Consider the following 16,423-nt stretch of genomic DNA (forward strand, 5'->3'; position numbering starts at 1 on the left):
AAGATATTTAGTTGTGCCTCCGGGATTTTATCGAAAAAATATTATGGTCATTTTGCATTTACTAGAAAGATGTTGCATTTATTTTAGGACGAAGAAAGTAAGTTATTGTGTAGTAAGTTATTGTGTAGCTACTAATAAATGTGATCATCACCATTAGCTAAGATCTAAACACGATAAAAAATGAGACGAACAAATGGCATTAATTTGAGTCATTCAGTGTCAATTTTAAGTATCAAATTATGTGTCCTTTTTATAAGGAAAATTTGCTAAAACAAACATTTGGTCATATTTTGTGAGAAATAATCTTTCAAATTGTTTCTGTGAATTTAATACCTTAATTTGTTGTTTTTATTTATTTGAAACAACCTTAGGCTACAATTTAGCGTTGATCAAACACTTTCTAGCTAGCACTTCTCTTTCCTTCTCTTTGTTCGTCAATCTCTCTCTTCTGTTGTTTTATTTCGCTCAAATATTTTCAAAGCATATCTAAGAAATTAAATAATCCCAAATTTTCCATCAAAATATTTAGAATACATAGAATAAACAAAGCCGACATGGGTTCACTAGCAAAGCATTTCCCATCATTCTTGCTCCTTCTCCCCAATTGGACTGGGGATCGGACCGGAATGGACCAGACCGGAAAATTTCTGTCCGATCTCCAATCCATGAAAACTTAGGATTCCGGGTTTCCGGTCCGGTCCGGAGCGGAATGGACCGTAATTTTTTTTTTTGTAAAAATAAGTTTGAAGGTCAAGAAATAGTTTTAAACTTAGAAAAGTTAGGAAGTTAAAACCTCATCTTTATTGCCTTTAAGATTATTACTTTTAGTATTGTTAGTTTTTAATTTATCGAATTTATTAATATGTTTAAAGCTTAGCAAAGAAAGATTCTTTTGAATAAAAAAATACAAATTTCGGTCCAATGTAACACCCTGATAATTCTCTCTTTTTCAAATTACTTTTTCAATATAAAACTTAGAGAATCATCAAAGCATTATCGCCCGTGTGATAATTGCTATTAATTTTTGTAGAAAAAAACATATAACTAAACTTTAGAATAAAAATATAATAAATAAACAAAGTACTTAAAAATCAAACACACTATTAATGTTAACTCCAAACCAAACTTAAATAATATGTTCATTCTAAAAACAACAATTAAGTCAAAATGTTACACAAGCTTTCCATTTCCAGATTCCCATGATACAACATTTGCAAACTTGTAGATGTCAATGCACTAAAGAATCTGCTCACCAAGAATGGGTCATCACAGGATCAGTAAGGCAAAGCCATGATTTACATACACAAACAAAGCACGTAATCAAAGTTGAGTACAACATAATAATAAATAAACATTTCTAACATGATACTAATACATAATAAGCAGAGATAAATAATAACATAACAATATAACAATCTAACAATCTAACAAGTAACAATATAACAATATAATAATCTGTAAATAATTTTTACTGAACTAAACTTTAACCATCTTTTTATTACTTTAATGGAATAGTTATTGGACCGAGTTGTCTAACTAAAAACCAGCCTTCACCTAGGAAGACGAAATACGGGCGCGACTCCTTATTCCACAATGACCTGCGATATCGAAGAACCTTTTAATAAAAATAAGAACGGTGATCAATCCAAGTCCTAGAAAAAGTCATGGCACGCTGATAGGCTGTTGTACACCTGTCAAAAATAATTCCTGCAAAACCTTCTAATAATGTAGTAGGGTAAGTAGGGTTGAATCCACAGAGAGATGGTCGTTTTGATCTAGCTTCTAAGATATGGAGAAACTAAACAAGATCAAGAATAATTGAAATAAAGTTCTAAACTAATTAAACTACGAAAATCAAACTAAAAAAGATCTAGGGTAATGGTTCACCATGTTTATAACTATAATCTATCAAAATATCATCAATAGTTCAATTAATCAGATATCTAGAACACAAGTTAATCCTACGATTGAGCCTTAACGCTCTCAAATCAACATATGCTAGTACGGTCGCTCAACATAATCAGATTTGCTAATTGTAGGTAAGCCTCTAAAGAGTACTATCTCTCGATCTATGACTCTCGCTCTATTAGCAATATTTAATTAGACAATTGATCAGATTGCAAGATTAACAATAAAAACACTAATCAATTAGAGAAATCAATAACTAATCAAACCATGAATAAATATCAATCAAATCATAGCATATAAACATGGATTCCCAAAATCCTAGAAATAAAAATTACTCTATCATGAAATAAAAAATCAGATGTAAAACTATAAAAGAAAACATAATTAAAGAAATCAATGAAAGAAACTAATATAATTCATGAATTAATGAAGAAGAATAAAAACTAGGGTTTACAACTAAAAAAAACTAGAGGGGAAGAGAGGAGACAAAACTAAAACCTAGAATATCAAAACTAACGTGAGAGGGGAGGAGGAGAGAGAAAGAATGAAAAACTAATCTAAACAATATTCAATAACATAATATGCCTAGGAAAGTAATTTACAAGATAAAGAAAGTTTTAAATAAATCATTAATGGGCGGATTAGTGATCCGCGCGTACGCGTAGCAGATTTCAGCAGAAACAGTGCAATCTTCCGAAAGACATAACTCCTTGACTAGAAGTCTCCTCGGGGCGTGCCACCTATAGTTGGAAAGCTCTTTAAGTCTAATTTCCAAATTTGCTAGAATTACTAAATTTAAATAAGCACATCAAAAGTTATGATCAGAAGAGTAGACATGACTCTTTTTTCACATTTCTTCTAATGATTTTTCCGCTTCATTTTTGCTCAAACTCATACTGTGACATATCCATACGATCCTTATGCGTTATAACTTATTTCCAAGTGCTCATAATCCTCAAGTTTAGGTAATCATACTCCAAATATGTCCTCAATGCCTGAAATTCATCAAAAATAAGAAAAATATACCGAATAGGAGTAGAAAAGCATAACTTAAGAATATAATGCAATAATGAACCTTAACATGAAACTAAATACTCTAAAATACAACCTAAATGTACCTAAAAACTATATATAAATATGATTTGTCACACGCTCACCATGTACCCCAACTTCTGATTGTCCAACTTCAGACGTGAAGAACAGAGAGGAGGTCGCCGACCTATGAAGGACATCAGCGACGACAACACGACAACTCGACGGTGGTGGAAATTGTGGTGTTGTAACATTTCTTGGTAAAGAAGAAAGTATTTCTTAAAGAGGAAGAAAGAAAAGAGGAGAAGGAAGAAATCACGTGGAAGAGGAGAGAGAGATTCCGCCGGTTTGGTTAGTGTGAGGAGAGAGAAAATTTGTGTGGGTAAAATAATTGCGTTCAAGGTATTTATATGTAGGCTTTCGTTTTGGGCTTAGGAAAAAGCAATTGGGTTTCAATAGAGTTTAATGATGAATAAGATTGATGATTTAAAACTCCTAACATCAATAGAAGTCATTTTCTTAATCCACTTAGAATTTGGGTTCCTCAATCCCATTCAAATTTCTTTTTCAAATCCAATTAGTATTTCAAACATTTTTCAAAGCATGCCTTAACGAAAATATTTTTAACTTCCTTAATTCTTAAAATAATTCTTTTGACTTTCAAAATAGTCAACTTTCTTTAATTAAATAAATTATTTTAAACTAAGTTATGTTTTAATATAAATATATAAATGCTAAAATATATTTATAAAATCCAGATTTTTACGGGGGGTTACAGTTTACCCCTCTTAAAAGAAGTTTCATCCCGAAACTTGACCCGAAAACTCACACATTTTCAAAAGTTTTAAACACAACTTTCATTTGAGAAATACTTGTGTCACTCATGTGCACACTTTTACCAACTTAAAAACGATTGTGTTACTCATGAACACGTTTTCTTATGCGGAGAATCTATTTATTTTGCACCAATATGTGCAAATCGCCAAAATAAGCATAAAAATCTCATAAAAATACCCAAAAAGCGCGAAATTCTATCGCATTCTAACCCCCTTAAAGAAAACAAGTTACGCCCTCGTAACTCACCTCAAGGAACAAGTCTGGATATTTCTTCTTCATTTCATCTTCAGCTTTCCACGTTGCCTTTTTAGACTCGTGGTTATACCAAAGCACTTTCACGATATGGACGCCCTTATTGCGTGTACTATGCACTTTCTTGTCAAGAATCTTGACAAAACTTTCCTCATATGTGAGGCTACTATCAATTTGAATCCGATCAGGCTCTAGGACATGACGCTCATCAGGGATATATCGCTTGAGTTGGGAAATATGTAACACATCATGTATCTTCTCAAACTCCATTGGCAATGCTAACCTATAGGCTAATTCCCAATTCGCTCCAAAATCTCATATGGGCCAACATATTTAGCACTTAACTTGCCCTTTTCCCCAAATCTCATGACGTCCTTAATGGGTGATACTTCAAAAACACTGTATCACCTATTGCAAACTCATCTTCGCGTTGTTTTAAGTCGGCATAACTCTTTCGCCTATCTTGAGCAGCTTGAATTCTAGTCATAATCAATTTGACATTCCTGACGGTTTCCTCAATACATTCTGTCCCCAAAACTATATTTTCACTAAAATCATTCCAACAAATGATATTTCTACACTTTCGTCCATATAGTGCCTCGAAAAGGTGCGATCTTAATGCTCGCATGATAGCTATTGCCGTAAGAAAATTCAATCAGGTCTAATTGGTCCTCCCAACTACCTTGGAAATCAATAGCACACGCTCTCAACATATCCTCCATGGTTTGGTTAGTCTTCTCAGTCTGACCATCAGTCGCAGGGTGAAAGGCTATACTCATCTTCAATGTTGTCCGAAGATTTAATTGGACCTTTTTCCAAATTTTCGAATCACGATCAAAAATTATATCCCTTGGAACCCCATGCAATCTCACCACATGCCTAATGTACGTCTTTGCAAATTTCTTCTTTTTCCATGTCTCCTTAACAAGTATAAATACGGCGGATTTTGTCAATCTATCCACAAGAACCCAAATAGCATCAATACCACTCCTCGTCCTAGGCAAAGCAGTCATAAAATCCATATAAATAGAATCCCACTTCCATCCAGGAACCTCTAAGGATTGAACCTTCCCCATGGATCTCTTATGATCTATCTTCACTTTCCGACAGGTTAGGCACTTAGACACATATTCAACTACCTCACGCTTCATATTTGGCCACCAATAGATACTCTTAAGGTCTTTGTACAACTTGTCACCCCTAGGGTGCACAGAATATGGAGTGTTATGCCCTTCATCCACAAGACGTCTCTTAAGGTCATTACAGAAAAGGAGAAGGAAAATCAGAAAACCCTAAACTCTTCTCTCTCTCGCCCCAGCTGCTTTTTCTCTCTCCCTCTCCCTCAGCCGACTTTCATCTCCCTCTCTCTCTCTCAGATTTCTCTCTCAATTTCTCTCTCAATCTCTCGCTGCTCTTCTCTCGGTTTTATCTCTCTCGTCGCCACCCTTGAGCCTTCACCTTCGTCAGTTCAAGGCGGTGCGTGCGAAGGGTTTGTGCGTGAGTGTCGAAGTTTGGTGCAAGCGGTGGTGTTGGCTCGTGTTCGAGGGTGCTCTAGGGTTTGTGCGAAAGGTGTTCGAGGGAGTTGTGCGAAAGGTGGGCGGTGCTCGAGGGTGTTGTGCGAAAAGGTCGAGCGGTGCCCGATTCGTGCGAGTGTGGTGGCGCGACAGATCTGGGTCACGCGAGTGTGTTTGGGCGACGAAGACTAGACGGGGGTGTGCGAAACCTTGCGAGGCTGTTGTGCGCGTGTGGTGCGACATTTCGGTTTTGTGCGCGAAAGTGGTGCGCGTGTGTGGTGTGGTGTTTCGTTCGCCGGAGTTCTTTTGCCGGCGAGTTTTAGCGGTATAATTTATGTACTTAACACTATATCAGTTTTATTAGTTTATTTTTATATTTACTGTTTTTGTAATTACATAAGTTGTAATTAGTAATTAGTAATTAGTAATTAGTAATTAAACTTGTTTAGTAATTTATTAGACTGTTTAACTAGTTAAATTATTATTCTGTTTTTAAGTTAAAAATCTGGTTAACGTTTGTAATGGAATAAGATGGGACGTAGAAAAGTGTATTACTGTATTAGTTAAAGTTAGCATCTTATTATGCGTGACCTGATTTGTGGGACATATAACTTTTGGACATATGACTTAACTTTTGGACATGGGACCTAACTCTTGGACATATGACTTAACTTTTGGACATGAGACCTAATTCTTGGACGTAAGACTGGACTTCTTGACATAAGACGTGGTTGGACTTATAACTTATCTGGTTTGGTAAAATAGTAGACTAATGACATTAACTGAGTTTAGTGGCTCACTAACTTTGACTCTTAAAAACGCTAAATCCACTAGAATAGAAAAGTAACGAAAGTTCTTGAATAAGGTATTAGCTATCGTTTAATTCGAATCATTAGATCATTATGGTCTTAGTACGTAGTAGTTGTTAGTGTGTTCAAGGACGTAGCACTAAAGCTTGTTATTAACGGTTTAGGTCCCAATTTCATAAGCGACTCGTTCAATTAAGACAGCAAAATTCTCCGCTACAAGGTACGTACGCGTACCAGTTTAATTCTAAAGTTTTAGTATCATGATTAGGTTGCAATTCATTTTATTGGAACCTAGAAGCATGTTAGGGAACAGTTGATTGTGATTGTTTGGTTAGACGTTTGTAACGTGAAATCAATATGTTGCATTGAGATGCGAAGTTCTATCGTAGTGTAATATAAGCATTATTAATCTAATCCATAGTGTAACGAGAGTGTTACAAGAGATAAGATTTGAGCATTGTAATTCAGAGAGCATGTAAATGACTCTTTAAGGTTATGAAAAGAATAGATAGTAGTAAAAGAAGATTATGGCAATAACTTGTAGCTGGACTCCCTACAAGTAATGAACAATGGGGGGAGTGTGGGACTGTCCTACACTCCTACGCAGGCCTACTGTGACGACAGTACTGTCCTTATATTTTGATAACTCAAGTAGGCGGAAGGTTCCGTCCGATCTTGGGGGTATGCATACTAAGGTGATGGGTGTGAGACGGAACAAAACCGTATTTGCATTTCATCTAATAGGCCAAGTTGTCTATTAAGGATTCAGTAGCCCGTATGATTCTAGTAAGATGACGGTGCCCGTTCGATACCACTTAAACAAAGACTAAAGGATGTGACATAACGTAGTATCATATATCAGATTGTTCATGTGTGCATCATTTATGTTCATATATTTTCATTGGTTCATCACGTACTCAGCATAGCTGATTCTGTGTTTATTATGTGTTTATTGACCTGTGATGAACCATTGACGCTTCAATGGGAGCAGACTAGGTGTGCTGGTCGCTACATGATATCAAGCATACGGGGCTAGTCTTTAGTTTTGAAGTTAAGCATTTTGGATTAAGTATTACTGGATTTTATAGAACGTTATTAAAGTTTGAGTTTGAACAAAAGGGTCATCTATGATTCCCGAGTTGTACTTACATTTTTAATTCCGCTGCATTTTAGTTTTGAGACAATGATTTGAGTTATCGTATTTCTATTTATGCCTTGCGTTCCATTGCGACGGTAACAGTCCCAAAGTCGATGCGACGTAGCATTAGACGTGTATGGATTTTGGGGGTGTTACAAAACTAGTATCAAAGCCAGAAGCTCCTATTTTCAAAGACGTTTTAAAACGATTTTAAAACGGGTAGTATGGGATAGGAGCATATAGATCATGTCATGTGCATTAAGTCATAGGAATGATTTCATTGCAATTTCGTTCGTGTGTTGAACTCGTATGTGTTGTTTGTGTAATTGAAATTGTGAAAGATTCTTGAAATCTTCATATATGACTAGATTAAGAGAGTATACAAGGATAGGTCTAAATTGATGTTAGACTCAAAGCTTATTTTAGTATAAAATTATTTCATTGATCGAAATGATCTTGATCTTACTTGTGAATTTCGAAGTTAAAATGAGCATTTTAGCTCCTAAACATGAATATCTATAATATATGTTTTTAAACCCTATTATATACAAAAGCTTAGACTATTCTATTTTTTTTTTTTCGCAGATGGTTCACGACATAGGTTGTACAGATTATTTGATGAAACAAGTAGGGGAGGACTGGGATGTTTGGTTTTTTAATTCGAGTTTAGTTTCGGTCGCCCCGAAGATTGTGGAGGAGTATTACCGGAAGTTCATTGAACTAATGAGATTTGCCCCGAAGATTGCCCCTACTGAGGAGGCTAAAGCCTCACGTTTCGAGCTAGGGATTACTCTTGACCTGCAGGGTAGACTGGGGGGAGACACATTTACCTCTCTACACCACGTGTTTGGCAAAGTTGCTTATCTTTATGCTATCAGGAAGAGGGAGGAAGGGGGTAAGCTTGGCGAGAAACGCAAAGATAAATTAAACCCCGAGGGCCAGAAGTTCGAGAAAAAGCATAATGGGAACCAAAACCATCAAAACCCTCAAAGGAATTTTGGTAAGGGATCCAATAACAACTCTAATCCCAACAACAACAACCGCAATAACAACATCAATAATCGCAGACCTGAGCGTGTGTATAGGTGTAGAAAGTTCCCTAACAACCATCCTTGTAAAGACTGTGAGAGTAACAAGGTCGAATGTCGAGAATACTGGAAAATAGGACATAGAGCATATGAGTGCTATTCAAAGAACAAACTGAACCCCAATGGCCAAAATAAGGGGAATTATGGGGACAAGCCCCGAAATGGGAACGGAAACGGGAATGGAAACGGGGGAAGTACTTACAATGGGAATTCTAACTATTCCAAGTCTGCGACCAACACCAGCAATCAGATCTCTAATGGGAACAATGCAACCAATTCCCAAGATAAGGGCAAGGGGAAGCTGTACATGATGAAGAAGAGGCTCGTAGAGATGTTGTCACGGGTACATTTTCTATCAACTCCACTCCTGTTAAAGTATTATTTGATTCTGGAGCATCATTGTCATTTATTGCCCATGCAACTGTTAGAACTTTAGCATTGTCGAGTCTGAGTCGATTTCTATGCCTATAGTCATTCCATCTGGGGAGACCGTTAACTGCTCTAAAAGATTTCTAAAAGTGCCATTGAAAATAGGTGAGGGTTTCTTTCCTTATGATCTGATAGAGTTTAACTTATCGAACCTAGACATTATTCTGGGGATGGATTGGCTTGGGAAGTACATGGCTAAGATAGATTGCGATGCGCAGAAAGTGGAACTAAGGGACCCTTCGGGAAAAAGATGTCATATAGGAGAATACTCGAGAACCTGGATTAATGATCAATGCTTACAACTTAAGAACTATGTAGACAAGGGATGCCCTATTTATGTGTTCGGTGAGAAGAGTTGAGGATGATCCGTTGAGGCCTGAAGATGTACCCATAGTCCGAGAGTTCCAGGATGTTTTTCCTGAAGAAATACCTGGTACGCCTCCAGGAAGAGATGTAGAGTTCACCGTTGACCTAGTACCTGGGATTGGACCAATTTCGAAACCCCATATCGAATGGCTTCAGCAGAAATGAATGAGTTGAAGAACCAGTTGGAGGAACTACTCGACAAAGGGTATATTAGACCTAGCATGTCACCATGGGGAGCACCCGTCTTGTTTGTGAAAACGAAGGATGGTAGTTTGAGGTTGTGTATAGACTATCGAGAGTTGAACAATGTCACTGTGAAAAACAAGTACCCATTACCTAGGATTGATGACTTGTTGACCAACTTCAGGTGCGGGGATGTTCTCCAAAATAGACTTAAGGTCTGGTTACCATCAGTTGAGGATTGTTGATCATGCTATACCTAAGACTGCCTTCGGACCAGATATGGTCACTATGAGTTTACGGTCATGCCTTTTGGGTTAACCAATGCGCCTGCAGTTTCATGGACCTTATGAATAGAATTTTCCGACCCTACCTCGACAAATTCGTCTTGTGTTCATAATGACATACTATTATTCTAAGAATAAGGAGGAACATGAGGTCATTTGAGAGTCATTTTATCAGGCACTCAGGGACAACCAACTTATGCAAGTTTTCGAAGTGTGAATTTTGGTTGGAAAGGTGTCATTTTTGGGTCATTTTGTCTCCAAGGAGGGTGTGTCAGTAGATCCTGCAAAGATCAAAGCCGTGAGTGAATGGCCTACCAAAGAATGTCACGGATATAATTTCTTGGTTTAGCCGGTTACTATAGGAGATTTGTGAAAGACTTCTCCAAAATAGCAAAGCCAATGACCAACTTGATGAAGAAGGATTGTAGGTTTAACTGGAATGAGGACAGTGAGAAGCCTTTCAAACGTCAAAGAGAGTTAACATCCCCTGTCCTAACCTTGCCTAACGGGAATGAGGGATATGATGTGATAAGATGCGTCCAAAAATGGGTTGGGTTGTGTTCTGATGCAAAACGGGAAGGTCATAGCTTATGCGTCCCGGCAGTTGAAGCCATATGAAGTCAATTACCCAACACAACCTAGAATTAGCCGCCATAGTATTTGCACTCAAAATCTGGAGACACTACCTTTTCGGGTGACCTGTCGAATCTTCACTGATCACAAAAGCCTTAAATACATCTTCACCCAGATTGACCTTAACATGAGGCAGCGCAGATGGTTAGAGCTCATCAAGGACTATGACTTAGACATCCAATACCATGAGGGTAAAGCCAACGTCGTTGCTGATGCGTTAAGTCGCAAGTCTAGCCATAGCCTGAATACATTAGTCGTTGCCGACAAACTTTTGAGGAATTTTCTAGACTCCAGATAGAAGTTGTTCATGAAGGGGAGGTAGAAAGATTGTGAGTGCCCTAACCATCGAACCCAATTCTCGCAGATGAAAAGAGAGTCAACCTGGGGATGTGAAGCTTGAGCGAATCAAAGCAAAAGCTTAAGGAGGGCAAAGCAAAAAGCTTTGCGATCCATGAGGATGGAAGCATACGATATAAGGGTAGGTGGTGTGTACCACAAAAGTGTGAAGAGCTGAAACAGAAGATAATGAGTGAGGGTCATAACACGACTTATTCCGTCCACCCAGGGGGAGATAAGTTGTATAAGGACCTCAAGAAGATTTTGGTGGCCTGGATGAAGAGAGCAGTAGCTGATTTGTTTCCAAATGCTAACGTGCCAGAAAGTCAAAAGTGAACACAAGAGACCTCAAGGAAAGATTCAACCCTTAGACATTCCGACATGGAAATGGGATTCGATATCCATGGACTTCGTTGTCGCCTTACCTAGGAGTCGGGGAGGCAATAATACCATATGGGTGATAGTGGACAGACTAACCAAGACAGCAAGGTTTATACCTATGAAAGATACGTGGAGTATGGAAGCCTTAGCCAAGGCTTATGTGAAAATTGTCATTCGATTGCATGGAGTACCCACGAGTATAGTATCAGATAGAGATTCTCGATTCCTTTCGAATTTCTGGAAAAAGGTCCAGGAAGCATTTGGTAGTGAGCTATTGATGAGTACAACCTTTCACCCAGCTACCGATGGTCAAACCGAAAGAACTATTCAGACCTTAGAGGACATGTTGCGAGCATGTGCCTTAGAATACCAAGGATCATGGGAAGACCATTTGGACCTCATAGAATTCTCATACAACAGCTACCATGCTAGTATTAAGATGGCACCATTTGAAGCACTGTATGGGAGAAAGTGTCGTAGCCCTTTGTGTTGGAACGACATTAGTGAGACTGTGGTGTTAGGACCTGAGATGATTCAGGAGACAGTGGATCAAGTGCGAGTCATTCAAGAAAAGATTAAGGTGCACAGGACAGGCAAAAATCCTATGCGGATCAGAAGCGAAATGAGAAATTACGAAGTCGGGGAAAAAGTATTGCTTAAGGTGTCCCCAATGAAAGGAGTGATGCGATTCGGAAAAAAGGGGAAGCTAAGCCCTAAGTTCATAGGACCCTATGAGATACTGGCGAGAGTAGGGACAGTTGCTTATCGCCTGGATTTGCCCAACGACCTAGAAAGGGTCCATAACGTGTTTCACGTATCCCTACTCCGGAGATACGTACCTGATGCGTCACATGTCCTTGAACCGGAAAACGTGAGATAGACGAAACTTTGTCCTATGAGGAGAAACCTGTCCTACTTAGACCGCAAAGTGCGGAGTACGAGGAATAAGGACGTCAAAATTGTCAAAGTGTTGTGGAGAAATCAAACTACCGAGGAAGCCACATGGGAAGCCGAAGATGCAATGCGTCTGAAGTACCCTGAGCTTTTTCAAGAGGTACGTGAGTTACGGGGACGTAACTTTTCTTTTAACGGGGGAAGAATGCGATAGAATTTCGCGCTTTCACCCTGAAGTATGTTAATTATGTTAGTTATGTGTAATTACTGCTTATCTGCTTATCGTTGTGCGAACGTTAGAAAACGCTTGTGAAATTTGGGACTTAGAAGTGCAAAAGATCGTCGTTAAGACGGGCTACCTCAAAGTTTCGGGACGAAACTTCTTTTAAGGGGGGGAAGCCTGTAATACTCCGTATTTTGGGAGTTATTTCGTATTAATTAAGAAAATATAAAGAAGTTAATAAAAAGGTATTTTAGTTTATTTACAAAATAACAGGAATAAAATATTGATAATATGAGTTGGTTTAGGAAATTTTGGAGTTTTAAAAAGGTTAAACTGATTTTACTTAACCTAGGGTTGAAGGGGAGTATAAAAAGGAAACAGAGAAGGAAAATAAGAAAACCCTAAACTCTTCTCTCTCTCTCCCCATGTAACAGCCCACTCGATTAGTTGCTTAACCAATTCATGATTCCGCTCATAAACCCTTAGTCGATCATGAGTTAAACATCTAACCAGAGTGGTGTTACTGAAACTACCTCCTAATAACAAGGGGGTAGCCAAATGATATCATAATTAACCTACTTGATAATTAGCAAATGAAAATAACTACCAACTGTTACATCCTAATCTGAGAGATAACTAAATCCAATTTAAGAAATTACATAACCCAAAATAAGCAAACTATTTATTAATAACAAAATAACTCAAAAGTCCAGCTTCCATGCTCCATTTTTAACTACTTGAATCACATGCATACCCAAGTAAGTAATCCTTCACACCTTTTCTTCCTATTCCTGCAAATTAGGGGACCCTGTCCCCCAACCATAACAAAACATTCCACAATATACTCAATCAGCAAGGCTGGTACACAAGGTCCACTTATCACAAAAGAAATAGGAACATAACAACCGAGTCTTTCTAAATAAAGAAAATGTTTCTTATTACCATTCCGAAGATCTTACCAACAGTTTCAAATCTTATTCACATTTTTACACAATTATACAAACAGTTGGGAATAGATATAAATAGATATATGATCCACATTAGACCCGCATACTTTCGATTAGGGAAAGAGAACCTGATTAGAGAGATATAACTGTGTCTAGTTGATGAGGGACGTCTCCCTTCTCTTATCATTTCTGCTTGCAAGACTTTCAGGACATGTCCCATTACACATTCATATTCCTTATCATATTCCTTATCATTCACATAAACAAACATCACTGCTAAGCAGCTTCTTTCCCCAATCGTTTCATATATTCACAAGTTAAAAATCATCATTCTTACAAGAATAATATACGAAACAAAACTTATTTGGAGTGTTGAGGAAAATCATTCTTCAATCAAGATTTTCTAAGAACTAATCTCATCATGTGAAGTCCCCATTAAGAGAATAAAAGAATCTTTATTACATCAGTTTGTTTGATTTAAAGTTTTAAGGAAACATTATATACTAGAGAAGGAAAATAAAGTAGTTCTTTCTTCGAAATCACTATGGATACCTAGTTGTAAACTATTGATTTGTAAAGAAAATAATTAAGTAAGTGAAGGTTAAGTATTAATCATCAAGAGTTCTTTTTCTTAAGGTAAAGTAATCTTTACAAGGTTTTCTATAAATTATGAATTTCGAAAGTATAGTTAAATTTGTTATCCAAACTATTCCTCGAGAAGCACCGATTATAATAGGGTCTTATGTATATAAGTATTACTTTGTTAGTATTGTTACATTAAGAAATAGACCTTGAAATCGAAACAATCCCTTTTTTCTTTTCCGATAGAAATACGATTTAATCGTTAAAAATGCTTAATCATCATAATTCAATAATTTTGACTCTCATACTATAATATCAAGCTACTGTCCCCTTTAGTTATATTACTCAAAAATTCTTTTTAAATAAGTTCTTAACACTTGAGACAAAATTTAATCTAAAAAGGCTAGTAACGATAGTCACAATTTGGTATTTAACTCAATTTTAGTTCTTAGGTTCTTGTATCCACTAATTTCTAAGATTAACTATAGCATAGCTACTGCCATATTATATATAATTTAATTAGAAACCTCATACAAAACAACTAGATACATATTCATGAGTTATAATGTTCAAAAATCATGTTTTTGTGACAAACTAAGCATAAATCTAGTGGGAAACTTCACATGCATTTGATTAGTCACCAAAAACAGCAATTATCCAAATATATATTCATCATAAAACCACATGCACACAACAATTTCGTAGCAATAATCACACACAAACAATTTACAGAAATTTTTAACCAAAATTTAGTGTTTTAGTGTAATGCTTGTGTACCTTGCTTGCTTGCTACCTTTTCATTCATAAACCTCTTTGAAATCTTGATTCTCTACTGAACTTCTTAGTACCTATATCCAAAATGATATATCATCAATAATCTTACAAGAATACTCCCCAAAAATCGACCCAAAGAATCAATTTTTCAACCATACATTACTTACCTCACCTACCTTCTTCTTCCCTTGACTTTGATTAATCTCCTTGGACCTTTGGCTTGAAAACTTTTCTTCCCATACCTATTATCAACTGAAATAGCTAGATATCAACTTTCATGTAAATTTTGAGGAGTTTTTATGCAGCAATTTAGGAGAGGGAGACGAAGAACCAAAACTGGTTCCTAAAGAACAGAACAGGCGGGTAAGAGGGAGAGGAAAGGAACTTCTGGGTCTTTCTGGTTTTCACTCTAAATGGGATGAAATCTTTACCCTAAGTTCCCTAATGTATTTAAGACACTCTCACGTAATTTTTTTACACTTTGACGGAATTTACAAGGTCCAAAACTCTGGTTCCCATAAAGGTGTGTTCAGAAATTTCTGAACAGTCCCCATTTAATGTTTTACCTTGGTTTACCCATTTAAGGTTAAGGTATTCACTTGAAAATTTAAACATAGACTCCCAATAAGCCCATATTCATACCCAATTCCTTTCCTCCTCTTGGATCCATCTCTTTTATTTTATTTAAGATCATTTCTTTAACCCGTTATTCGTGAATTCTATAAATAAGTTATTTAACAAAGCATTCTTGTAACTAATAATGTGAAACAAATCTTAGCCCTATTACTTGTTATTGTGTATTTAATAACCTTAAGAACGTTTATTAATTCTAATATTCCACTTATTCAGGAAGGCTATTTCACTCTCCCCACCTTAAGATGTTTCGTCCCGAAACTAATATTTACCTTAAAATAAATGTGGGTAGCGCCTTCATGTCGACTTCTTTCTCCCAAGTGATTTCTTCAGTATTATTGTCTGACCATAACACCTTTACCAATGGAATAACTTGGTTCCTCAACACTTTTTCTCGTTTATCCAGAATTCGAACAGGCCTTTCTTCATAACTTAATGGCTCATCAATCCGAAGAGGTTCATAAGTCAGTATATGAGAAGGGTCATGCACATATTTCCGCAATTGAGACACGTGAAACACATTATGAACCTTAGAAAGTTCAACTGGCAAGGCAAGTTCAAATGCCACCTCTCCTACCCTTCTGAGGATTTCATATGGTCCTATAAATTTAGGACTTAATTTCCCCCGCATTCCAAATCTCTTCACCCTTTGGTTGGGATACCTTTAGGTAGACCTCTCCTTCCTCAAATTCCAACTTCCTTCTTCTCAAATCAGCATACTTCTTTTGCCGATCCTGTGCCTCTTTCATTTTCTCCTGAATTTTTCTTACATTCTCCATCGCTTCTTGCACTAACTTTGGCCCCACTGGAACTCCGGAACTAATATCATCCCAACAAATGGGCATTCAGCACTTTCTTCTATACAAGGCTTCATACGGGGCCATCCCAATACTTGCCTGATAGCTATTATTATATGAAAACTCTATCAAGGCCAATCGTTCCTCCCATGACCCTTGAAACTCCAAGACACACGCTCGTAACATATCTTCAAGAATTTGAATTACACGCTCCGTTTGTCCATCTGTTGCAGGGTGGAACGCGGTGCTTAATTTGAGTGTTGTTCCAAAGGCTTCTTGTAATTTTTCCCAGAAATGCGACAGAAATCGAGGATCTCGATCCGATACTATCGTTGAAGGTGCTCCATGAAGTCTGATGATATTTCGGACATATGAATCTGCCA

At 37.1% G+C, this 16,423-nt stretch overlaps 1 protein-coding gene across 1 annotated transcript; it reads right to left on the minus strand.

Moving 5' to 3' along the window:
• Nucleotides 1–14,633: 14,633 nt before the first annotated feature.
• On the minus strand, nt 14,634–16,022 carry LOC130591423 (uncharacterized). Its single transcript, XM_057394738.1, has 4 exons — nt 15,906–16,022; nt 15,605–15,772; nt 14,778–14,852; nt 14,634–14,684 (listed from the first exon to the last, which is right to left on the minus strand). Exons 1-4 carry the CDS (start codon nt 16,020–16,022, stop codon nt 14,634–14,636), a joined length of 411 nt encoding a protein of 136 aa, XP_057250721.1.
• Nucleotides 16,023–16,423: the final 401 nt, after the last annotated feature.

The sequence above is a fragment of the Beta vulgaris genome, chromosome 5 (genome assembly GCF_026745355.1).
Source record: "Beta vulgaris subsp. vulgaris cultivar EL10 chromosome 5, EL10.2, whole genome shotgun sequence".
Taxonomy (NCBI): Eukaryota; Viridiplantae; Streptophyta; class Magnoliopsida; order Caryophyllales; family Amaranthaceae; genus Beta; species Beta vulgaris.

Excerpts from the sequence above, each read along its gene's own strand:
- LOC130591423 (XM_057394738.1), bottom strand. The coding sequence starts at position 16,022 with ATGGAGAATGTAAGAAAAATTCAGGAGAAAATGAAAGAGGCACAGGAT. Across the intron at positions 14,853-15,604 it reads GGAACCAAGTTATTCCATTG|GTATGGGAAGAAAAGTTTTC; the intron begins GTAAAGGTGTTA and ends AGTTGATAATAG. Across the intron at positions 14,685-14,777 it reads GGAAGAAGAAGGTAGGTGAG|GTACTAAGAAGTTCAGTAGA; the intron begins GTAAGTAATGTA and ends TTTTGGATATAG.